Below are 26,464 nucleotides of genomic sequence, written 5' to 3' on the forward strand. Positions count from 1 at the left end.
CAGTGCGACCACACAGGCTTAATTTCCTTAGGAAACAGGCTAAGTACAAATAGTTGCCATGCTGAATTTACAGGTGACAACTTATATTTAAAAAGTCAGAACTGGATGACAGATATCACTTAAAACAAATTATCCCTGTTGTCAGGGTAGAAAGCAACTGTGTTATCTGGTAATAAATGTGGATTTTTAGTTGACAGGATACTTTAAACCTGAAACCAGATTTCGAGTGGGTTCCTGTTTCCAGTGTTCCTCATGAATTTCAATTCTGAAATACCATTACATGTTTTTTGTGGGAGAAGTAAATCTGACTTCGTCTCGGTTTCATCCACATTCTCGCCTGCAAAATAGAAATATCTTAGCCAGTAATCCTAGTGTAATAATCCGTATATTGATTTTTGGTGTGCCTCATGCCCATGGAACAACAAATTCAAGTCTCAGCTGGATGAAGAGGTTCTTTGTCTTATGAAGGGAATTCAGTAAGTATCATGCAACTTCGGAGAGCTGACCATATAGGCTAACATGGGTCCTTGTGGCATTTCTGGATTTGATTACTTTTTTTATGCAAGGGCAAGATGCAGTGCAGTCCCTGACATTGGAGAACTTGCTTCACTTCCCAGAGTTCATGTTAATATTTTTCTTTCAGGGTCCCTGTGTTCTGGGGGAACAGCTAGCAAAACATTTCGTATTTTGGTGAAGTGACAGCTTTCCCTGTTGGCTAGCTGATACCTTAACATTTTATTCATATGAGCCAAAATACCTTGAAAACATTCCCAGTTTTAAAATATGCATTCCTGGCATTTGTTACTCCCTGGGAGTCTGGAGATCATGCCAGATTCTCACATATAAGACAGGCGAGCTACAAAAATAATGACCTAGAAGAATCTACAACAAAATACTTGGGTCCTCACCAGTTTTAAGTCTTTCAGCATTAAATAGTATCGTTTTCATTTTACCCACCCACAGTTTGCCTGTTTGTAATGATATCAGGTAGCTTTGAATAGAAAATGCTTTGTTCTGTCCAAAACAGTGCTATGACTGTTTTCTATAAGAGGGGCTCAGGCGAGGGTAATGATAAGGCTTTTGACCTTTCCTAGCAGCATCTTTTTGGGAGGAGAACGTTTATTCTGAAACATAATTAGACAAATTAAATTTAATTGTCTACCATAAGTGAATGATCTTCTTTCCAGTTGTGTATTCTAGGAATGCTGGAAAGCCTGATGATTAATTGTATAAACTGAAATCAGTTAGCGTTAGGGTTGCTTTCATAGTGACACAGGTGAATTCACCTGTATCAGCAAGGTATCAGTGAATTTTGAGCACTGATCATAACTTGCCTTTCCATAGACAGTGATGAATAGTAATTTAAGATTATTACTAATTTTGAGATTAATTTAATTTAAATGACAACAAATTCTGAAGCATAGTTGAATTGTGCATTGAAATACAAAACATTTAGGAACTTGGTGTTGACTAAAAAAACTATTCCTACACAACTGAAATGTGCAGAATTTGGAGCAGAATAGAAAACCAAGGGCTTGGACACCAGCCCGTGTTGCAGCATTATTTACTTCTGTGGTTCAGGACATCCAGTTTTGGGTGGTTTTGTTGTTGTTGTTGTTGCTTTTTTCCCCTCTCCCCTCTTCTTCTGTAGTCTCTTAAACTTTAGTCCCATATTTCCAGCTTTAAGTCACATTGCCTTTGCACATTTGCCCTCCCCTCTCTGCCAGCCATTAAAAAGGTAGATGTAATTTCTTCTGTTGACCCTCCGAGGCAGGCCCTGGTAATCCATTCGCACAAATTCATATGTTTAGTACCTTTCTGGTTCTTGCTTATCCCTCTGTGCCAAGATAAAACATCTCTCCAGTTCCAGCAGCCAGCAATATAAAACTGATCAGGGACATTAATATACATGAATATAGTTTCTAAACCCTCTCCCCCGCCCTTGCCACAGTTTCTTGGCTCTGCCTGCTTTTGTGTGATACAAAGTTCTTGTTGAGCCACAGTGTATGGCTTCTCTCAGCTTGCTGCAAGTCTGATGGAAAACTCCAGTTTTTAATAGCCTGCTGGGTTTGCTTTGTTTCAAGTTTCCCCAAAGTATTTCTTTCATTCTGCTGAATGAAGGCACTGCCCTCTCCTGAAATTCTGAGGGCTTTATAAGCACAAGCTCATCTAAAATCAGTATTTGCAGTTTAGGAGCAATGGCTGTTTGGTGACCGGGTCCGTCTGCAGGCAGAGTGAAGGTGATGGGCTACCCGTGCAATCCCAGGCTGTGGCAGTTCTCCAGAATACTTTAGCTTTCTGCAATTTTGCTTGTGTTTGGGTCACAACACATTTAGCCCTGGCTTGGCAAATCTTTCTTGCATCTTGGAGTAAGTTGATGTGGACCTTTCCTGAAGCTGTCTGTTCTCTTATCCCAAACTCAGTTTTGTGAGTTAGTCCCTGTGTCTTTTCAGTCTGCTGAAATGCAAATACAATTATCCTATTTCTTAGTATCTGGATGTCTTTCTCCGAGAACAGAGTGTACCTGGCATCTGGTAATACAGCGTAGTCTTTTCCTGTGCTTTGTGCTAGTTGCCTGAAAAAGCAGTGAGGTGTTCAGAGGAGAAGTCTATGGTATGGAAGCAAGATACTGGTAGTTTTCTGTCGCGAGTGGTGGAGGACCTGCCTGGCATGGAGCCACAGGGCTTTCTGCTAGTTACACTTGCATTCCTACACAGAGCAGTGTGTACAGTAAACAAATAAAAAAGCTTGTGTGGTGGGAGCAGGGAGGAATAACAGCCCATGCCTGTTTACTCCCAAGCAGATGACCTTTGAGACACAACATTAACACAACACAGGAAGGAGCGCTACCCTTCTTTCCCAGTACGCAGGTGATCTGGGTGCATATAAGCTCAGTTCAACTGTTAAAATTTGAAATAATCATTAGGAGTGATTTTACAAGGCTGAAAGACACAGTTGGGACTGATTGTGTCACATAAACAACATAGAAAGCCTTAGATGAGCTGCGACTGTTACTGTTTGTGATAATGCCTGAACAAGCAGTAATGCAGAGAGGAGCCCTCCAGCACGCTGGGACTGTAGAGTGCTGAGGACGTCGATATCTGAAAACTGAGAAATTGAAATAGATGTGGACACTGAGAGTTTGGGTCTGAGTTTGGATCGGCTTTAAGGCCTGCATCTAGGGAACCAGAATGTGGAAGCAGCCTCAGTGGTATTTTTGGGTTGAAATAGAGGGAACTGGGTGATATCCGTTGGCTGGAATGTAGCCGTGGTGAAAGCACAGCGCGGAGCCCCGCTCCGCTTGGCTGGGACTCTTGGCTCTCAGGGGCTTCAGCCTGGTGTGGGTCTGAGTCTGCAGGGCGTGCTGAGGCTGCAGGAGCGACTGCAGCACCGACCGCTCTTGGCCACTGGGCTTCAGGGATATAAATGTGCTTTTAAATGCTGCTCTTCAAAGGCTGATAAACTCTTTCACGTCTTAATTTTCTGTATGCTCTAGATGGATAAAGGAGTTGGGGAGGATACTGAGACATTAATGATTTTTGTTTGTGGATTTGTATTCCTGAGGCCCAAAGGGAAGCCTTACTTGCATACTGGAATGTTTAATATCTTTGTATATTCTTTGGATAATATAAAATTGATATAAAATAAGATATTTTCAAGTCTTTGGGGACTAGTAGGCTTCACTGATTACAAATAGCTGAGCTATTGCAATGCTAATTTAAGTAAAGAGTGTATATTATTGTAATTTGGTGTCTTCATGGAAGTGTTATTTAAAAATCTGAAACCTGTCAGTAACAACTATACTTACTAAGGCACATGAGCAATATTGGATCTGGAGGTTAATTAGAAATAATTACAGATTTGTTATGGGTTGATTGTATTTCTTTGAGACTAATTATAAAAGTTGTGAGCAACGATAGGCAGGGAAATTCAAAGGAGTTTTTGTGAAAAATTTTAAAGGAATGCAGGAGGAAGAAGTGGGACCACATCTAGGAAAGACAGAAATACTCCAAGAAATACAGAAGCTGTATGTCTGCCAAGTACAGTTAGCATAAAGTTGCATACTACTTGTGTCCTCAAGTCTATGAATGCTGGCAAAAAATACTGTGGGAATGTCAGTGTTGACTGACTGTAGCACTGACAGCTGTAAACTACATGAGAAACCTGATTTGGGGGGTTGCTACGGCAGAGCACAGGTGCTTTGAGACAATAGTGTCATTGAACATATTTTTGTTACCACCTTCAAAGAGCATCATAAAAACAAGCAGGTGGACACCTAATGTGTGTTTGATCCATGAAGGATGAGAACAGTGAAGCTCTGGCTCAAGGAGATCCATGTGTGTAGCTGTTGGATTTCCTTGCGGTCGCGTACAGCATGGGTTACACGTGCTCTTTCCCCGAAGTCATCAGCCCTTTGTTCACTTCCAATCTCCCCTCAGTTTCCAACCTTTCAAAATCACTTTTTTTTTTAAATATGGCAGATTATGGTAACGTGATCAGTGAACCATGCCCATTTCCCCTGTGCGTTTCAGTCAGCTTTGGGCCTACTTGTGCGTTGCTTATAAATTGGAAATAATTTGACTGAAATAAGTGGAGACACAGGAATTGAAAACATATGTAACAGAGTAATCATGCATTGCTCTAAAGATGTATGTAAAGCCCACTCGCTTGAAAAGAGTCTGTGTACTAACGTGTACATGGGAAATAGTATGGGTCTTCTTGCTGCTGTTCCTTGAAGTTGACCCAAGGAAAATGACAATATGTATTTCAGAGGTATAATCTAAATGTGGTGGCCGGTATTCCAGTATGAATGCATATGTTCTTTTTTTATCCTGTAAAATATTTGATATCAACAAGAGATATAATGCACAGCTGTATGTATCTGTATACAATATTTTGTCATTTATTTCCTTTAAAATCTATTGAAATCATATTATTAGAAAAACTGATTAAACTGTTTATGAAACATATGTTATGCCCAAGCTGCTATGCATTGTTTAAGACTATGAAAGTTTCTTAGACCATACAATTTTTGCAGTGCATTATGAAATCAAAGACTGTTAGGTTAAACACTCCAGGAAAGAGTCCTGATAGAAAAAAAATTCTTGAAACTAAATCTGGAGTTTCAGTCAAAAATAGTCCCATGATCTTTACCCTGAGAAGGAATCAAAGCAAAATGCAGTAAGAGTTACTTAGCAAAATACTTTCCATGGGTCTGTCCAAGGTCTGTCCAAGGCAACAGTGGTAATATTTGTGATTAAATAATTTGCTTTCTTAGGAAAAGTCAAATTATCTAAGAAACAAACATGCTTTGCCTAAAAATAGCTGAAGTCTTAGCTTAGAATTAACTGCACGAAGTTAAGACTTTTGGGGAACATAGATGTCTCTTTTTGTGGGTTTTGTTTTGTTTTGTTTCCCCTCCCCCCCCCAAATGCTGTAAGTTGTTGACAACTGATACTAAAATGTATTTTGAACAGTGGGGTTATTTAGCCTCATGTAGTTGCAAAACTTGTTTTCTTTTCACTGGAATAAGAGCTTTTGATTGTTATATAGCTTATGAAGGAATGTTAAATGTGTTTTGATTTTATTTCAGTGTCTCACGACTAGGAATTAGAATGTAATCTCTACAGGGGTCAGAGAATTCCCAATTTGTCTGCTGTAGGGTAAATTTATCTTCCTAAGAAGCATCTAGTAATAGCTACCATCAGGAATTGGAAACTAGACTGACTAAACTATGGATCCCATCTAGTATGGTAACACATTTGGTTTAAGGTCAACCCTTAGGAATACTTTTCATGAAATAATTTTAACTACTTTACTGGGAAAACATTTTAAAGAGGAGAAGAAGCAAAGCAAAAACAATTGGTTACAATTACTGCCTTTTTAGGCAACTCATTTCTTTTCATTAGTTTTTGCTGTAAATAAACCTTATCCAGAAGGACAAACATCCTCTGTTAAAATAGACTGTAGACAGAATTACTTTTTTTTTCTTTTTTCTTGTAGATCGGAGCTGTCGCTGGGAGAAGTATCTACGAGCTCTCTAAAGGGGGCTGTAATGGTTGCTCCTTGTGACTGCAGTGAGTATGACAAGTGTGAGTGCTGCGTTCCTTCTCTGAGACTCAACTACACCTACATCATGTGGCTGCAGATTATGATCGGTCTAACGCCTCTTTGGTCACCTTTAATGTCTGTCAAGCCCATCAACATAGGTAAGTATGACCTATATTCTGAACTTTTTTTAATAGAGGACAAGAGCAGGATGTCTTCTGTGGAGAAAGAGAGCACAGCAGAACAGGGAAAAAACTTCCTGGTGCTGTCTTAATTGTTTGGGACAGTGCTGTAAGCATTTCTTAAGCTGTCTGATGCCTGTCTGGGCTCTAGTACAAAACCATGTTGAGGAAAGACCGGGCCATCAATGTGCTTGAGCTTTCAGTTCTAATCAGGGGCTGCTTGTGCCTGGGTCTCAGGCAGTGGTGGAGCTTGTCTTTCTGTGTTGCTAAGGACTTAAAAAGTGGAGGGGAAAAAAAAGAGCTTTTCTTAAAGCTGCTTAGCAAATAAGACTACCTGTTCCACTAAGCAGCTGTTAGCTGGATGCCTTCTCCTTTACACATGCAATTCCTTTTTTTTTCCAAGTTGGAAAATATTCCTCTAATATTTAATCGAGTTAAAACTATAGTGACATTAAATCACAAAAGCGTTTGATATCTGGTGCTCTCCAGTATGCATAGAAGCAGATCATGGCAAATTTTGAAATGGCAGGGACTCTTTCAGCTGTGGAAAAAAATAGAATTTTTGTAAACTTCTTAACTGATGTGTTTTGCAGACAGAATAACTGAAAAGCCTGTAGGTGGGTTAGTTTTGAAGATGAGGGATTGCATTCATCATCATACTGCTTTTAAGTTACATTACAGGAAAAAATGTCAAAACTCAGGGCTGCGTCTGCCAGTGTTAAGAGTGACATAATTACCTTTTTCTGCTTAGTGAAGTATATTTTTAAAATATGTAATATTCGTACATGCTCTGCTAAGACTTAGCTCAATAAAAAAAATTGTTTGAAAATGAAAATATAAATACTTGTGTAAGAGTTGTATGCTCATAAATGGTATCAATAGAACAGGTGGTAGCAGAATGAGAAAACCTCATTTTTTGTGTTATATTATAGCTAAGATGCACAAAAATGTGATGTAAAAACTACTAAGTAATGTTTTAGAAGTTATGAACTTCTCACAAATCACGCATTTCTCCTAGTCTTCATTAAATTAGTTGCTTTGAGATGGTATATAAGATTTGGGTAAGTAATAAGAGAATAAGATCTGGCTCCACATAATGAATTTATATGGAAAATAATAACAGTTGTTTGGTACACTGAGTGAGATTCCCGTAATACCTCTCAAATGAGACAACCTGTAGAGCAGAGAGATCAGCGAATGGCCATTTTGTACTTAATCCGATACTGATAGGCGCACGCTCTTACTTGAGCGGACCCCAGTGGAACCGCAGGAGGTCCCGGGGCAGACTGGCGTGTTGTCTGATCGCGTGGGTCAAATGCCTGGAGCCAGTTCTGGTTCTCCATTGCACTGGCTAAGCACTGTGGACATGCATCTGCTTCCTAACTCTGCTAGCTCGGTTACTGCTGGCAGCCCACCTTTCCCTGCGTGGTCATTCCCAGTCACCCGTTAGAGCTGCTTGTACGAGCCCTTCCCTGCCTGCTGCACTCGCGTTACCCAGGTTAGCAAAGCCATGGAGTAGGTAGCGTAAATCTCGGAATGGCTGCATGGAAGTGGTGTTCATCTCTGGCAGGGGGTGAGGGCAAGCTGTGGACATGCAGCGCAGCTGGAACCAGAAGGGAACGTGTGTCCGCTGCCTGAGATGCTTGGAAATGCTTTCTTTTCAGATTAGGCCCATGCTGTTTACTCTGCTGTGGTTTTTAATAGGATATGACTCTTGTATGGGAGAAGCTGAGTGTCCAGTGAGGACAAGATCAACCAAAAGACATGGAAATTATGCAGTGATATGAAAAGTTCTCAGTAACGGGTAAAAGTAGGATCCAAGTTGCCTACCTTTATCCGAGGAAGAGTGAATGTAATACTAACCATCATTCTAAATTGCCCATCCATTTCCTCCTCCAGAGAGTTCTCTTTACCCATGTGGGAACTTTCTGAAACCCTCCATTTTTACTTTGCCTTAATGTAGCTCTACTGGAGACCACCTTTCATAGCCATAATCACTGTAGAAGGGATGGGAATATTTAGAAAGTCTTTGTGTACAATATGAGGACATTATCTCCTGCCTGTTAAGGAGCTGAGCAAATTGCTTTGCACAGCACTCCATCCCTCTCAACCCTCTCTTCAGCAAAACAGGTAAGCTAGTGCTTGGCTGCTGAGTAGACGCATTGCCCAAGGCAAGAAATTCATTCCGTTTTAAGGTTAACATTAGGTCAAACAGCATGGCCTGATAGCTAACTATATAATATTCCCAGGATGCACTTTCCTAGTGATACTGCACAATGCTGCTCTGACATACATTAGCTATAGAGCTGCTCTTGAAAACGGAATTTAAAGGAAAGGCATGAAAGAGATTTCTGAATCAGTGAAAAACATTACAGCCAGCAGTCACAGGCAATAATCTTAGCAGTAAACTTGTAATTTAATTTGTTGGCAGTAAAGCCTGAACCTCCTTTGAACCTGCATCTAGAAATGACAGAGAAAGGTCAAGTGAAGATCTGCTGGTCTGACCCAGTGCTGATGCCATACCCACTTAAGTATGAAGTAAAGTTCTCTGCAAATTCAAGTCAAAACAGCTGGCAGGTGAGTCAGCTCTGTTCTCTGTGTTTTAAGATGGAGCAGTGCAACTCTGCAGGTCTCTTCCAGAGTCCTGGATTTTTTACAACCCTCCCTGTCCCTCGGGTTGTGGCACTGGTGAGCTGAGCAATGTGGCTGGTCTGGTGGAGCTGGGCATGGCACGCTGTTTCCTTCTGAGCTGGTGTGAACAGCAGACCCTGGTAAACATCAGCAGTGTGGTGAAGCTGGCAGGCTGGACTTTACATCTGTTATACTAGGAGAGCCATCACCCAAGGATGAGAGACCCATCTCGCTTTGGATTGTGGTTACACAAACTCCCATGCTCCTTTTTGGATGAAAATCTAGATTCCATGAAGTCCAAAGGCAAAGCTCTCTCCTTTCAGCAAAACCCTAATTCCATGATAGATGTGTGTATGTTTAATATTTGTAGCTTTTACTAATGAATTGCTTTTTCTGTTGCAACTGTACAGCTGGCTCTGGGGTAAAAAGCAGTTTATAATTAGCAGCCCATAACAAAATAACATATTTTTCACCAGGGTATCTAACTTTTAACATATTCAAATTTACAGTAAATTCAAAGAAGAGAGCTTTGTTTCACCCATCTTGCTACCTAAAAATAACAGCTTTCTCTAGACTAACAATTTGTTTTGGTCTTGTTGACTTCTCGCTCGCTCGCTTGCTCTTGTGCACTTTCTTCCTCTCTTTCTCTCTCTCTCTCTTTTTTTTTTCTCCTCTCTTCCCTGAAGGTGTTATACATTAATGATGGTTTCTGATAATCCAACAGGTGGTTCGAGTTGTCCTAGAAACCTCTTTGGCCATAGACAATACACTGCTTGATTCCTTATATTTAGTTCAAGTGCGGTGCAAGAATCTGTATGGTCCAGGGTTCTGGAGTGACTGGAGCACACCGTATGATCTGCACTCAGGAGGTAAGTTGTGTGCAGTCACCCTGAGCAGTAAGTAGTCTTTTGAAGTAGAATGGATTTTTCCAGTTTGGTTTGTTTTGTGGAATGAATATGCGTGAGCGCATGTTAGGCAGTGTGGTACAGTACGCTGTGTGCATGAGTTGGGCTGAAAACTCCTCTGGAAATTCTTTCTTCTGCTGCTTCTCTTTCCATATAGCTCTGCCTCTGATTCTGCTTTTGTCTTTGTATGAGACTTGCATTTAAAGGAGTTCTGGACTAATGCGTGCAGACTGCACAGTCATGTCCTTGTCAGTTCCTTGCTTTGCCCTGTTGCTTGTTCACCAGGCACCTGAAGTTCAGACCTGGAAGCAGTTCTTTTTCTAAGGGTTCTTCCATTTTAAAAGACGGTGGTAGTGTTTGTCTACTCGGTATGAGAAATTTCTCCTAATGCTTTCTCTAACTTTTAGTTTAGTGTGAGGTTTTGTAGCTGAACTGAAAGCATGGAATGCAGGTTGGGGTTTGTAGTTTTGATATAATACGTCACGGTTTGTAATGTTGAGCACAATCCATAAACTTCACATAATAATTCCCAGTCAGTCAGTCCTGATGTATGCTGCATTAGTTTTAAGCTTATAATCTTATCTGCTGTAAGCAATTTAGTATCCAAACAGGGCGAGTCTTCTGATGTGTTGCACACAGTGAGGGCTCTCCTGCACTCAGTATGGCTCCTTTGGATTCAATGAGGTCCCTTACATCAGCGTAGCTGCCGCTAAAATGGTGGAGCGTAATGGCTCTTTCTTCACTGCTGGAGTACACTGGAAGAGAGAGATTTTTTTATTTGGCAAATCCTTGCTCAGTCGTCATGATTGCTGATTTGCTGTGTATACTACACTGTTTTGGGTCAGCCTAAAGGTGTCAGGATTTTTTGCGTTGTATTTTTCCATACTCTGTTTACGGTTAACTGGAAATATTTTGTTCTGTGTTGTCACTGTCCTCAGAACTATCATGTGACAGTAATGAGCGCCTTACCTAGGCACATACTCATGCTTACTGTAGATAAATAATCTAATGTATATGCTTCAGTCAAGCACCCGAGTAAATAGCTAAACTCTGCAGAGGTGGTTGTCTTCCAACAAGGCTGAAGATGCTCAGACCCTCTTGGTTACAGAGCATGTAACACAGGGTGTCTGATTACAGACTTAGAGGCCTAACTGGCCTTTAATTTTTTGTTTTATATATATAAAAGATACTATAGCAAAATCATATATCTTTAACTTATTTTTGTTTTCTCTCACACACGTATGCTCATGTTTTCAGAAAGGGTTTATGAGTGTTTTAAAACACAAGCATGTATGTAAAAGAGGTACAGTAGATACTATTAGATCTTTTTTTTTTTAATTTAACAACCTGTTAGGGGATATGTAATTGTATTAAACACACATCTCATCAGCAAAATAAAACCATTTTGACAAGCCTGGTGGCAGTATAAAGAAAGTAATTTCATGACTGCAGGAAGCTCAAATTGGCCTGTTTGCCTAATCTTAGGATGAGCCAATGGAAGAACAGCGGAGCGCGGAGTGCAGCTGGTAGCAACAGAGAGGCTGGTAACAGGGACACTGCCTTGCATTCGTGTAAGCACATTAATACTAGAAGAATAAATGCTGAAATCAAGCAGTTGTATTTTTGTACAGCTGGCTAGTTTTATATTCTGATTTGTATTTATTAAGAAAGTCTCTGATGATGACAGTATTGTAGTTCTGCTCTGCCATCTGAGAGGGTCTGTATTTTGGAAAGGTCCTAAAAATATCCAAGGCGGTTCCTGCATGACAGAACACAAACCTGTTCTGGTAAGGAGTTCCGTGCTGGCGTTGGGTTGCCCTTCAACAAACTCTTCCTTTTTAGCAGGTGTATAACACGTGTAGCTTCCCTGAGTACCTGACCGATTTAGGCTGAGTTTATGCCTGTTTACATGCTTTGCAAAATCAGGTGAATTGCTTATTATATTGCTGCTACCATTTGGTACCCACTGCGCTAATGAGATTGTAAAACAAGTTTTTGAGATATGAAACTCCTGCTGACTTAAACGGGAGCAGAATTAGTAACTCTCGGAAAGCCTGATTTTCTGCAATACTGAATAGTGAATCTTTCTAAGCATGTATCCCAGTATGACAGTAATGATTCAGCTAGCGTATGCCTTCAGCATGCTTGCAGGGTTTAAAGAGTTGGATTTCCCCCCTGCCCTCCACCCAAGGATGGTTCTTCTCTCTCTTGGATTTTCTCTCATTTTTACCTGAGGACAAATACTTGTTGCAGCATTCAAATAAGCTGATTTTTCAGAAGTGGATAAGCACACTCATTTGCTTGGCCTTGACACCTTAAAAACGTGGGCTGAATAAGAAGTATCACTGTTAATCCTGTTTCCCAATAATCCATTTACAGTAGCCATATGCTTCCCTGTTTCACTTGTGCTGCTGTGCATTTCTTTTTTTCTCTTCACTGTGCTCCCCAGTGATCTTCTGCTCATTTCATTCCTGTTTGACTGGGGATATTAAAGATTATTGTCAGAGAATTTATAAACATTACTGGGGGGAGAGATTCAAGGTCTCATTTCTGCCAGTCTCACCTATAGTCATTAATAATACTTAAGCTGGAAGAAGTAGATGGTTTAGAAATACAACTGGATAGCAATGACATTTGCTATTGTCATATGATTTTATAATCCCTTTTGTTAAGATTCTAATTTTAAAGGTTTTTTTTCTTTTTTTTGTTTTCCTTTCCTGTAACAGAAGTCCTGTACTTCCCTCCTAAGATACTGACCAGTGTTGGTTCTAATGTTTCCTTTCATTGCATCTATAATAACAAAAACAAGATAGTCGTGTCCAAGAAGATTGTTTGGTGGCTGAATTTAGTAGAAGAAATCCCAGAAAGTCAGTACACACTTGTGAATGATCGCGTAAGCAAAGTTACTCTTTTCAACTTGAAAGCAACAAAACCTAGAGGAAATTTCTTCTACAACGCAGTGTACTGTTGTCATCAAAATAGGGAATGTCATCACAGATATGCCGAATTATATGTAGTAGGTAAGATTACTGATGATTTCAAATTATAGTTTTTGTGTATTTTAATAGTAAAGTCAGAATATTTAAATTTTAAACTCCAGTTAGCTTTTATCAAGTAATAGTGACTTGTAATGCATGTTTTTATATGAACAATTATATCTCTATTAATAAACTTTCAATGTGTTTTGATTAGATGTGAATATCAATATCACATGTGAAACTGATGGGTACTTAACTAAAATGACTTGCAGATGGTCTGCAAACGCAAACACATTGCTCGTGGGGAGTTCTTTGCAGTTAAGATACTACAGGTGTGTATAGCTTTTAATGCACTCTTTATGTTTGGAAAGTGTTACTCTGGAAACACTCTTGCAGTAAACAATTGTGAGTAGATGTAATTATCAAATGTAGTCAGCGTCTGTAGGCCAGACTTCTTCCCGTCTGGAACTCCAGAGGTATTAGCTACACATACAAAATGGGACACTAGATATCCAACTATAAAATGTGGATTTTATTTACCCATTCTTTAGCACTTGTAAAACTTGTAAATACAATTTGGAAGTATGTTCTGTAAAACGAGAACAGAAAAATTAATTTAACTCTGTGAGGATTAATTTTTTTCATGGTAGTAGGTCTAGGTCTGACTAAACCAATATGCTTTTTAAGCTTCTCTTTTCTTTCAAGCCAATCTCCCTTTCTGCTTGAACTATATGAGTGAATGTCAGGTTTTTTGGCTCTTCAGGTAGGTGTGTTTGCTTGTATCAGGCATAAAAATTCTTCTAGTTGCTCATATTTGCAAATAGTAAAGAAATAAGGAAAAAATTGTTCACAGTGAGAGCGGCTAAGCAGTGGAACAGCGGCCCAGAAAGGCTCTAGAATCTCTGTCCTTGGCAATTTTCAGCTCTTGACTGGACAAGACCCTGGGCAACTTGATCTAACTCTGAATTTAACCCCACTTTGAGTAGGACTTGAGACCTATTGAAGTCTCCATTTTAACCTCCATTTTTCTAGGATTCTATATCTTTTCTCTATGTACAGATAATACGTATATATACATACAGTGGCAGAATTTAGTACATTCCAGATGAAAAAAATCTTGCTTATAGGGAGAGAATATTGGCTCATAAAGAGAATATTGCTTTATGGACGGAGCAGCTTTGGTACCTAGAGCAATTCTTCATTTTCACTGTCTAATTTGTGGAGTCTCCATCTTTGGAGATACTCAAAAACCGTCTGGGCAGGGTCCTGGGCAACGTGCTCTAGGTGACCCTGCTTGAGCCGGGGGGTTGGACTAGGTGATCTCCAGAGGTCCCTTCCAACCTCAGCCATTCTGCGGTTCTGTAATTTTCAGATGGTTTGGCCTAGCTTGTTTTCAGATGGTTGAATAGAAAGCAATTTCCAAGGCAGGACCATATTCCAATGATGTTATGACAGTAAAAAAGCCCTAAGTGTTAATGGAATCTTTTCAGACTAGTCTGACATGATGGATGGCAGAATGTCACCTTTTTTCAGAAATATTTGAGTACATATATACTCCAGAACTGGGAGTCCTGTTGAGATCCTCTTTTTTTTCCTGGGCTTTCCAGCTTGTTTTTAAGTGACCAAAGAACTCAGGGTAGTTGACGGACTAAGAAGGATGTTTCCTACTTTCCACAGAGAAAGCTGTTTCACCTCAAGTTAGGACAGTGCTCTATAAATGCCTTAACATTACAGCTGATTCTTTGCTTTTAGGCATCTGTGCTACTCTGCAGTTAACATTTCTTCTTTTCCCTCTCCCCTACATTAATGAAGCAGTTCTTATAACCTCCGTGCTTTTCTCCGCAGGTCCTTGGAGCTTTAATTTTGTCTGTTTGGACAGAGCAGGAGAACTGGGGTGGGGTTTGGGGGCAAATGTAATAATCAATGGTATGGTCATCCTCATCTTCATTTGTGTGCACAAATAATGCCTGTAATAGTATTGTTTTGCCACAAAACAAAAATAAATCCTTTTGACTTATTAATATATTGAGAAGGACTGAGCAAAAGATCTTCCATTTTATTGCCCTGCTGGACTGGGTATGCAAGTCTTGTGTCAAACAAGCTTAAATCAGTCCTGAGGGCCCAATTCTGTAATGACACAATTCGAAAAGCTATACTGCCTTCCTAAATGGAGGTTGATTTCAGTTCTGAACAGTCGTGGTACCAAGATTAATATTTCTCAGGCTTTGTGAACTTGAGCAATAGCTCGAACGCTTGAGATTTCAGCCTAGAGACCTCTAGGGCAGGGGGTTAGTGACTAGCTGACTGCCAAGGTAGGTTTTGTTTTGCCTGTTTGCACACATATGTGAATATAATGAATGTGCTGCTGCGTAAGGAGCTTGAAATAAACACCTAGGTGCTCTTGCCATATTTTTTATTCCCTTTTTTCCCTGTTCAGGCTAAAAATGTTATTTTCTAATACTAGGTGACAGTCTATAAATTTATTGCAGTATTCCTGCTAGACCAAACAGAGTGTAATACAGACTGTAAATGCTTGCCAGGTGCTGGTATTTAGCTAGCATTTGTTGAGATCTTTGTTTTTTTTCATTTTGTTTGTTATGGTCTGAAAGAACAAAAAATAAAAATCGTGAGGGACCATGTGAATGTAATGATTGCTGAATAGTTGCAATATTAGACTTTAAAGATGTATAATTATGAAAATGCCAGTATCATTTGCATAACGGTCTATTGCACATTGTGAACAAAAACACAAAATGAACCTGAACGCTCCAAGCCTGAATCCAAATGAAATGCTCACGTCTCTTAGTTGGCCAAGCTGATTGCAAGGGGATAGCATTAATATGTTGGAGTTGCCAGTATCTGTTTAGACATGGGCAAGTCCTTAGGATGAAAGTTAGAAGTTAAATGTGTTATATCAACATCAGACATATCAGGTTTTCCAGGAGCATGCAGCTATTTTTCTTAGGTATTGATGCAATTACATTTTGCAGCTGTAATCCCATGCTGTACAGTGATGTGGTATGATAGCTTTGCCTGTTGGCGTTTGTTTTGGCTGGCTTGTTACTGCATCTTCCTCTACAGTTAATGCTGCCAACAGTAAAAGAACAGAAATTGCCATCCTGTAAAAACAGAGAATGCTAAGCTAAATCTTCAAAGCACAGGGCAACAGTTTAATCGGTATGAGCTGTGTTGACATTAAGAGGAGAGTTTCAGCTAAGTCTAATTTCTGTGATCCGGCTGAATAACTAATATACTATCTGGCCGCACAGCAAGTCTGAGCTGTGCAGGCCTGAATGCAAATTTCAGACTTAGGAGAAATTAGAAAACTTTCCCCTTTTCATCACCAGTAAGATGCCACAGTTTGCCCACCACCATTTTGTCCAGAGTCCAGGTCTCCTCTCTGCTGTTGCCAGATGTGGTACTGACTCCATGTGGGATTTTAATACCACTATCCAGAACGGATTTTTAAATGAGATTTCAGTCTCCTGGAGACTTAACTGTGCATGTCTGACTGGGCCACATGGCTGCTTTCCCCTGGATACCAGCTGGTGTTTTAAGTCATATTCTTGGCTGGAGTAAATCAGTGTTTTGTACTCGATTATACTGGCTGGAGCTCTGCCTTGCTATGTTTATTGCTCATATGTACCATTCAAATAATATGACTGACTTACCAGTGTCTGGAGATGCCTGCTATTTTCTTACCTGTTTCTTGTGTAGTCTGTTATCAAAAGATTTTGCACTGGGGAGAGCCTTCCATGTCTTACTTTATTTAGGCTAAGAACCGAAGCTTTAAAGAGTAACATTACAGTGTTATCTATCCATTCAGTGAAGACTCAAGTTGAGGGTCTGTCCAGATAATCGCCAAAAAGGATCATTTTATTTATTTACTTCTGAGTTCCATTTTACTGGTACCATGAGCAGCTTATTGTTGAAAAGTATTAACTGAATGTTTTTCTCTCTTTTAAGGAGTGAAATTTATTGTTCTGACTTCCCAAGTACTTCTCCAAAATCAGAGGTGAAAGAATGCCATTTGCAGAGGAATCTTTCTTATGAGTGCACATTTCAGCCTATTTTTCTTTTATCTGGATATACTATGTGGATAGAATTTAAACACTTACTAGGAACTCTTGAATCTTCACCAACTTGTGTCATTCCAGCAGATGTAGGTAGGTCAAGGTTTCTGTACATTTTTCTTCAGCGCTGACCTTGGATTTCATTGTTTTCTTATAGTATATGTAAAGTGCTTCTTCATAGTCTTTTGAATAAATCAGATTGTGGAAATAATGTAAAACATCAGAGCTTCAATGTTGTCTTCTGAAAAGCATTGGATTAAGTAATCTTTCTATACATTTTGCTTGGCACAGGACCAGGCTGTAACTACAGCTAGTACCTATAGAATGAAACATCCAGTTTTGCATGTTTATCCTCTTGGTTCTTTTGCAGAGACATCTACAGAAAATGCAAGTATTGTATTTAAATACAAGTGTTTTTTATCTTGTTTTTAAGATTCTTGATTATCTAATTTTTCATAAGTCTTCAATTACGAGGTTAAATTTATGTTTTGATGCCGTGTAACGCTATATACATTACTGTAAACATGTGCATACTCTTTTTTTTAAAATCATAGGAACAGTTCCTGTGCTTGCATGCTTTTGCAAAACTTCTTTTGCAACATTTAGAGCATTTACTTAAATTTTTATAAAAGCTAACAGCAAAAACAGTGTTTGAGGATTTTCAAACATTGCAAAATGTGCAAAGCAAGTCTTATCTGGTCCATGGCCTACAGCATTCATTGGACTGTGTAGATGTTTTACTGGACACAAGTGTGAGCGTACATGGAAAGAAAACATTGCAGCTTTGGCTTCATATATCTTCTGCGAAGAAATTTTTTACATCCATTCACAAAGAGGAAATGGCTGTTTTTCACCTGGCTTTAGTTAGTATTTGTAATAGATGTTTCTTTATATATTCCAGCTAGACCACAAAAGTGCAGCATGAAGCAAAGCAGCACAAATCATATGTATTATGTGCATGGGGGAAAGTATGCACATAGGGAAGATAAAGTATCCTCTGCATTTCAAATTTTAAATAGAGTGGGCAAAAATGAATTTCACAGGAAGGAAAGAAAAAGCTCAATGCATTATAGCTAATTGGGGTTTGGGGTGTAGCATTTGATTGTGAGTGCGTGTGGCCTTTTGATTTTCAAAGTTTCTTCAAGCGCTGGTTAGCGTATAAAAGCATATGTAACTGAGACCATATTCCAGTTGCTCCTGTCTAATTCAAAGAGGGTGGCTTGCACCATTTTGGCAATCAATGTTCGCCTGATTATCAGAGAATGATTGTAACCTTAGGCCTCAGAAAGGGGGGTGGCGTGAAGCACTGGGGGGGCAGGGGAGGTCGATCCTGCACTTCTACTGCTTAGAAAATTTGCCAAAAGAACCTGGCACTTGGCAGCATGGCGGCTGGAGCGTTAGCCTGTGTCAGACACCGCTGTGCTCCACGGGGCGTGAGAGGTCAGGCTGGCTTTGCTCTTTTGGGGGAAGGCAGCGGCCTTGCACAGTGCTGCCCGGTGAGGAGCGCTGGCGGGGGCAGGCTTTCAGCTGTACCCAGCCTGCAGATTTTTAAGTCCAATTTACTCAAGTCATGACTTTAAATAAAAAGAAATGAATAGAACTGACCTAGAGTGGGTGAAAGATGCTCTGTATCATAATAAAACAAAATGTGTTTGTTCTAGCTCCTCTCGCAATTTAAGACTTATTTCATTTTTTTGTTTTTTTTCCCCCGCCTCCATGTGCAATTAGTCGAAACAAATTTACTCCAGCTTTGCTTTGTTAACAGATTGGGGCTTTCTAACATTCTAGTTCAGTCTGCTAGAGAAGGTCAGTTTTGGTGAAATTTCCTGTTAGTAAAATGAAAACTTCAGGTATTATCTCCATTAATCTTTGCATCAGCTTGCACTGTCACTGTCCTTTATAGGAGCTACCTTTCTGGGCCACCTGTGCCTCCGCTTTCCACAGCGGTGTGCTCCCGGCTACATCTTTTGCTGTTTCTCACTCTAGTGGAGTCCCAGGGGAGGCACCAGCTGCTGGCGCCAATATAAGCTATAGTGGTTTAAATTAAAACGAAACATACCGAAACCTTCCCCATATATGTATATATATTTTTTAATAAAAAATTCATTCTATAAGAAATTTTGATATTTCACTTAAGTTTTTTGGTGGGTTTTGGGTCAAAATTGGGATGAATTTCCCATGAGGCAAACATTCACTTTCTCAGTCAGCATCGCTTTTGTCTGCAGTGAATGGACAAGCCAGCCTGGATTGGCGAATTGTTATTTTTGTATCATAGTCTGACTTTATTCAGAGTATCAGAGGCCACAGTATGACCTGGCACCCTCAGGGTAGAGGAAGTAAATCAAATCATCATGATTTAATGAAAAATGTCAGTGTAGATGTTACAGTTGGGTTTTTCTTTCTTTCAATTTTCTAGTGAAGCCACTTCCTCCCTCCAGTGTTATGGCAGAAATCACCAGGAATGTTGGGTTGCTGAATGTGAGCTGGACAAACCCTGCATTTACAAACAATGATCTTAAATTTCAGATTCGATATGCTGTGAATAGAGAAGAAATTACATGGGAGGTACTGTCCTTTTTGATCCAGACCAAAGTATCAATTACTGCAGTGTTTAGCGTGTTAGATAGCTGGTATTTGTAGAATTTGTTTTATGTGAGGAATCATAAGCATTTGTATTACCTAGTAAAGCAATATTACTGATTAGGCCGCTTTCCAATCCAGTGAGTCCAGTGAGGATTCATTTTCAGGAGTTCTGATTGTAACAGATGCCTAAAGAATCTTTTGTTCTTATTCTAAATATTTTGACTTCTTTTACAGTTGTTTGAAATTTCAGATGCACCAACAAGATCAGCTCTGATAAAAGTACAGAAACTTTGTGTTGAGTATGTTGTTCAGGTCCGCTGCAGAGGACCGGATGGATTAGGTTACTGGAGCAATTGGAGCAGATCAGCTTATACAGCTGTAAAAGATATCAAAGGTACACATGCTTTTGCAGCACACTCTGACAGTTCTAGATCTGTCCAGTTTCAGACTGAGATGTGACACTTTTTCTTCAAAAACTGTGTAATCCTGCAGCTCCTCTACAAGGCCCTGAATTTTGGAGAATTATTGCTGAAGATCCTGCAAGGAGGCAGAAGAATGTTACACTTCTGTGGAAGGTGAGAACAGCTACGTTTCGGTCTTTCTGTAATGCATGTTCTCCCTTTGAGAGATGCGTGATCCAAAAGCATTGGCAGAGTTACCTCAGATGGGAGCAGAGCAGTCGCATGCTGCTCTGGGAGGTGAACTTGGGCGGTCTGTATTCATGGGACCTTGTATGCAACATACTTGGGATACAGCTTCTTTCATGTTAGCCTCTTCCTTGGCTAATATTGGAGGCTGACGGGGGTTGCTGGTGAAAGTTGATTGTAATGCTGTGGTACAACAGGGAGATGGCTCAGACTGCTTCACGCACTCAGCCTGCCTTGTTCTTTACTTCCTTCTGTTGCTGGTGCTTTTTTTTCTTCCCCTTTCTTCTGTTTTTATACTCCTTATCTTTCCTACAGCTAGCTGCACACATCAAGTTGATTTTGTTCCCTAATTGTTGCCAAGGTTATATTCATATAATAGAACAAAACCTTTCGCACTGCTGCGTAGTCCCTCTGGGTGGTTGAGAGGTCAGCGGGGCTCAGCTCGGTCATTCACTGGCAGCAGGCGTGTTTCCAGGCTTCAGGTGACTGGCCCTGAGCTCGCTAGTGGCCTGACTCTCATAGAGTAGGTCCGTCTGAGAATATGGTCAAACTGTTGTTGCTCGGGTCCAGATGCGTACACCACACCTACGTGGAACTGCATGTGGGTCTGCACCACCGCCGCGTGGAACATACCCTCTTCTGTTTGTTTATCTCATTATTCCTGCGGTTTCGTAATCCCCAGTACTTGAGAAAAGCCTGCTCACATCTCTGGGCAGACTGGAAACTTGCTTGCTCACGCGCAGGGACCAGACCTGCTGTCTTGAGTTGTTCTAACACAGCTAAAGTGCCAGTAGTGTGTTACATGCTCATGTAAGCCTACGCTTTCAGAGTTAGTTAGACAAATGCTGTGAAACAGACTCACAAAAACTTAAAATGCAGTTTGTTCTGATGTTCAGAAGAAAGAATAACATGAAAACAATGACTAAGCTGTAACGAAACATGCAGTCTTCAGCTGCCAAGTTCTGCTGGCCAAGATATCTGAGCAGAGTGTGCCCGGACCCCTCGCCTGCAGTCTGTACATACGCCGCTGCAACTGCGTGTAAACCGGGCAAAGCTACATTAAAAGGTTAGGTACGGTGAAAGTGCATCAGTGACTGGCCACTCCTGTTTGTCCGTATAGTAATGATAAGTATGCAGGCAATCCCGTATGCAAAATGGTCATCAGTTCTGGTTTTTCAATCCTGAAAAATACTAACATAAAATAATGAGTCACCACAGGAGTCTGAAAGGTAATATTTCCTTGATTTCCACCTCCCCCCCCAACACGCACACTGGAGAGATAGCAAGTGGGGGTGTCAGGTTTCAGAGAGGAGAAGAAATTAAGTTTTTAAATCAACTGCAGTGTCCTTGCTAAAAGGACAGTAGTCAGTCTATTGAATATCTTTCTTCTGGGTCATGTTTTCTTAAAACTGGAAAACTGCCATCTTCTGCCCAAATAATGTTTCTTTTTGAAATCAAAGATTGGGAAATTGATTAATATCACTGTTTGCTGCAGCCACTGATGAAGAATCACTCATTGTGCAGTGTGAGCCGATACGTTATAAAGCATCAGACATCAGAAAACACTGCGTGGTCAGAATACGTTGATAATGGCACTACCTGTTCATTTCTGTGGACTGAACACACACATACCGTTACAGTTTTAGCCATGAATTCAATTGGAGTTTCTTCAATTAATTTTAATTTAACTCTGTCACAGCAAATGAGCACAGGTAAGAACACCAGTTAGTTACCATTTTGAAATGTGGAAAATGTAAGGAAATCTTGTGATGCTTTTGGATATAGCTTTCTTTGTAATAAAACTCCCTTTGTTAGAAGATGAAAATATTTTATAATGATATCTTCAGCTTTATATGAGAAACAGCTTCTGTGTCTCACCAACAGAGCTATTTGAAAAATGAAATTTCCGTCCCATGAAAATTGTAATGATCTTTGGGTTGGGAAAAGAGTTGTCCTTAACTGGGATGTCTTTCCTCCACTACCAGAATATAAAATAATTAATCAAAGAAAAATAAAATCTTCCTGTAGAACTGATCTCCCGTCTACTTTGTCTTGGGAACACCCTACATTCCTGCTAGAGAATGTTTTGTTGTTTCCAAAATTAAATGTGGTCTTTCTTCTGGCTGCTCACCTGACAGGCTGCCAGAGTGCATAGTTTTCAGAGGTTTGGCTTTACTTCCTAAGTAGCCTCTTCATTGGTTCAGTTAAACTCTGCTTTATTAAGAAAATAAAGACTATTGCTTTTTCAAATACGAATTGTATAACATTCATATGCAGATGTGTGCTGTGGGAAACATTACTGCAGTTTATTCATAGAACTTCTGTAATTTAATTTTAAAAGCATTTTAATGGGTAAAATTCTCTGTGATATTCTGGAAACCCTGCAGTTGGTAGCAGACCTAATGAGAAGCATTTGTCCACTGGAATTCTGATCCTGTTATATTACCTGGAGAGGTTTAATAGGATTTAGCTTACAGGCTCTTAGTGTCTGTTTTACTAGCTGAATGTTGAGGGTTCAGTTCTTGGCTAAGGAGTGATAATTTAGGAAGTGCACATCAGAACCAACATATTTGTTTGATGTCTGGTAAGAAACTTGATCCATTTAGTGTTTGGGGCTAGACTGTACAAGCCAAGCTTACCCTGGCTTAAAGAGAAATGGGTCTTCAGGCTTGAAGATCAAGCCTTATTATACATAAGATAAAAATTAAAGAAATAAATGTTAAAGCACTGAAAATGTAGCAGTCGTTCATGTGCATGTGGTTTACGGTACGCACGTCTCCCACTAACGCAGCTCTGAACTCACCTCTGCCTGAGCTTGTGTCATTCACAGCTGTGCTGTTGTCCTTGCTCCGGCAGTGAACGCCGTGCAGTCGCTCCGTGCCTACCCTGTCAACAGCACGTGTGTGATTCTGACTTGGATGCTTGCACCTCAAGTGTATGTGATAACATCTTTTGTTATCGAATGGAAAAACCTTAACAAAGAAGAGGAGATGAAATGGGTGCGAGTTCCTCCAAATATTAGCAAGTATTATATCTATGGTGAGTTTATACGTGAAAATCTAATGTATGTTAATTATTACAGGATAGAAACTACAGTATTACTGAATTCTCAGATTCCTTTTTTTTCCTCTCTGTTTCTAATCTTTTTTATGTTAAGATCCAGTGGAGCAATCCTTGATTACCATTAGAGGACTGACTGTTGCATTGATAATCCAGACCGAGATAGGATTGCTGAATGGTCTTACCTTTTTTTAGAGCCCCAAAAGCTAGTCCCACGCTTTTTAGGTCTTGTGGCCTTTGCTTCTGCCCCACATGGCGTTCATTTCTGGACAAACTTCTCTGAGGTGTACTACCTCTGAGCCTGACCCACCTCTTATTTGCTTTTATTTTAAGATTGTAATTGAATTGATCTGTGTAATTGAATTGATCTATGTGAGGTTATTTTTAATGTACATCTTTTTAAGTTGCCCTCTGTCAGTTACTGAGGAGGATTTTGCAAAGCCTGTGCCTCATACCCTGTATGCATGCTGTTTTGTGTTTTTTATTCAAAATCTGACAATGATACTCGAGTGTATGTTCATTTTATGACAATATGATAAAATTAGTTTTTGAATATTGAATATACCAGCTAATTATCTGAGTTTATATGTACATTGCATTTGCATTTTGTCTTTAATATTACAGTTTTTACAATTGTTTCATAGAGGTGTTAATCCCATGAGAAAATAATTCTAGATATCCAGTATCTATATATATCTAGATATCCAGTATAGATTGATAGCTTTAATCTGCTGATATTAAAATGCAAATTTATAAAAGACAGCTTTCCTTATTCCCCCTTCCGGTCTGGTCTGAACCCTGACCAGAGCTTCTGCAGGGGCTGTCATTTAATAGTATGATAGTATCTTTCATTCAAAAGGCTGATGTCTTCTTTTCAGATCACTTTATTCTGATTGAGAAGTACCAGTTCAGCCTGTACCCTGTATTTGCTGGAGGAGTTGGCAAATCCAGAGCTACGGATCAATTTATCAAAGGTAATTTATGGGATCTTTCTCCTTGATATTTATGAAATAGGGGTTTGCTAATAAAAGTTAAACTTAAATATGGAAGAAGTTTGTATCTCATCAGAAAACAGTGATGGTAATCAAGTAATTGTAATATAACTTTAAATAGTTTAACCTGAAATCACTTTGTGGGGTTGTTAGGGTAAGGCACAGCACTAATCATACACCTGACTTAATCACTGAGGTCCTAGATCCCTGTGATTCTTCATTCTCTGACTGTGGAGTGTTCTGTTGTCTTGTATGCTCCAATTCCCTTTCCCAATGGGAAGGGCACAGTGGACCCCTCCCACAGAGACAGAGGAGTCACCTCAGTGTTTAGGATAATTCCTTCCCTTTTATACATTTGTTCTCAAGATAAAAGTTCCTTCATGTGCAAAAACCCATTTACTCGATTTACTTGTGTTAGCACTGTTTCTAATATTTCTGTGTGTGTTTGTTTTTCCCTATTGCAAACTATTCACGGATAAATTGTCTTATTGTCTTCTTATTATCTGAATTCCGTTTATTTCCAGATGGGTCTGAAAATCAGAATAATGCCAGCCTCTATGTGGTTCTGCCAATAGTTATTTCAACCTCAGTTTTGTTGCTTGGAGCGTTGATGACTTCGCACCAAAGGTGGGTTGTTCATTGTCATACAAGACTCGCAGAATGTCTTTAGAAGAAGGTGATGCAGCTTAGATGATGTCCGTCTGTTGCACTGGTGGACAGGGTCTCTCTGGGGAAAGCTAGAAACTATTTTTATCATTTATATTTTTGAGATATATTGTACTGAAAAGCAACAGACTCTATGTGATGTTACACCAAGAATTAAAGTGTCTTGGGTGCACAGGCTTGATACCCTGATAGGCTTGATACTATTGCCCTTTCGGAGCTAGTGTCCCCACTATAAAGTAGATGATTAGTGTGGTTTGTGCTCACTGGGAAGTAGCACTGTAGCCTGTACCACATGCTCCTTACTTTTGCAGAGTGTTGTGGCCAAGTTAATGAATGTCAGGTGCTTTGAATTTGTAAAGCACTCTGAGCACTCGATTTAATTGTTGTCACAAACTCAGGTCTGAAGTAAAAGCCAACTGAAAAAAATCCCTCTAAGCATTATGAAAGGTGGATTAGGGCTTTACTCAGCAAAGACTGCCTATACCTTTCATAGTTTGCAAAACTGCTGTCTGGTATGCTGTTCCTTTATTTTTTACTGTATTTTGGCCAACTATAGTCTATCGAAAATGGTTATATTTTCATAACATTCTGGAAAAATGCAGTTTCACACAGTCCTTTTCTGGTGCAACACTCTGCTGCTGTAGTACAAGTACTTCTATATGACAGAGGTGAATAACAGCAATACAGAGTACATGAGAACAGTACCAACTCCAGAATTTACCTAACGTTTCAGAATGAAGAAACTGTTCTGGGAAGATGTTCCAAACCCCAAGAATTGCTCCTGGGCACAAGGAGTTAATTTTCAGAAGGTATGCATTTCCGTGGCGATGCTTCTTCCCCCCTGCCCCATGGGCCTCACTGTTTGTTTGCTCAGTGCTGAACTCTCCCCGTTGGTTAGGCTAGAACCTACCTGAATTACTGCACAAAACAACTTGGAGCCTCTGAAGTTAGCAACGCGGCAGTTCTTCCAGCTGTAGAAGGCTAATACCCAGCGACGGGCCAGGACCTTAGACCAGCACCCCTTTTGAATGGAGGGGGTGCTTACATTTCAGGCCAGTTAGTAGAGCCAGTTGTAGAGTCAAAAGGTGTCCCACAGGTGTAACGCTTGCGTACACCAGCGAGTGCCACCTGTGTGTATCAAGGGCCAAATTCTTTGCTGGGATAAATTGTTTGGCTCGTGGATCAGGAGCTGTGATGAGCTCTGACAAATTAGAGCCTTTGCCTGGACTTTCCAGTTTGCACCACCAGACGATATTTCATTTGGTCTCAGAATTTGACACTGTGTAATCATTGACACAATAATCTAAATTCAGGCTTATTATTTCTAAAAGGAAAAGCATCTAATGGCAGAAGATTTTTCGAGTATTTAATTTTCATTCCCAGTGAAGGCTTCTTTTCTCATCTTTTATTTTATTTCATTTCATTTAAACAGAGAATGGAGATTCTTTGAAGTCTAATCATGGTCACTGCCTGCTGAACCATTGGGCCAGCTCCCAGGCTTCCTATACAGAATTGTTAGAAGAATTTTCTATTTATATTCAGAAGACAGGAAGCACAGACACAATGCAATGCTGATTTGTTTAAACATAACGAATCCTGGAAGTAGCTCTGTCAAAAATCTAAAATGCCCTTGCAAAAATTAGGAGCCAGTGCCATATTACAGACCAGAACACAGTTTGTCACTTGCATAGGCAGAAAC

The 26,464-nt window shown here is 39.9% G+C and overlaps 1 protein-coding gene across 1 annotated transcript in view; it reads left to right on the forward strand.

Moving 5' to 3' along the window:
* LEPR (leptin receptor) overlaps window positions 1-26,464 on the forward strand; it is a 36,575-nt gene that overhangs the window by 5,192 nt on the left and 4,919 nt on the right. Inside the window, exons 5-19 of the mRNA XM_067300508.1 lie at window positions 6,004-6,209; window positions 8,662-8,807; window positions 9,586-9,730; window positions 11,290-11,292; window positions 12,493-12,786; window positions 12,959-13,076; window positions 16,711-16,910; window positions 19,234-19,382; window positions 19,635-19,794; window positions 19,893-19,975; window positions 21,543-21,759; window positions 22,904-23,086; window positions 23,986-24,081; window positions 24,624-24,726; window positions 25,499-25,574. Of these exons, the coding sequence (XP_067156609.1) occupies window positions 6,004-6,209; window positions 8,662-8,807; window positions 9,586-9,730; window positions 11,290-11,292; window positions 12,493-12,786; window positions 12,959-13,076; window positions 16,711-16,910; window positions 19,234-19,382; window positions 19,635-19,794; window positions 19,893-19,975; window positions 21,543-21,759; window positions 22,904-23,086; window positions 23,986-24,081; window positions 24,624-24,726; window positions 25,499-25,574 (2,179 nt within the window). The remainder of the gene's footprint in view (window positions 1-6,003; window positions 6,210-8,661; window positions 8,808-9,585; window positions 9,731-11,289; window positions 11,293-12,492; window positions 12,787-12,958; window positions 13,077-16,710; window positions 16,911-19,233; window positions 19,383-19,634; window positions 19,795-19,892; window positions 19,976-21,542; window positions 21,760-22,903; window positions 23,087-23,985; window positions 24,082-24,623; window positions 24,727-25,498; window positions 25,575-26,464) is intronic.

This window comes from Apteryx mantelli, chromosome 8 (genome assembly GCF_036417845.1).
Source record: "Apteryx mantelli isolate bAptMan1 chromosome 8, bAptMan1.hap1, whole genome shotgun sequence".
In the NCBI taxonomy this organism is placed as follows: Eukaryota; Metazoa; Chordata; class Aves; order Apterygiformes; family Apterygidae; genus Apteryx; species Apteryx mantelli.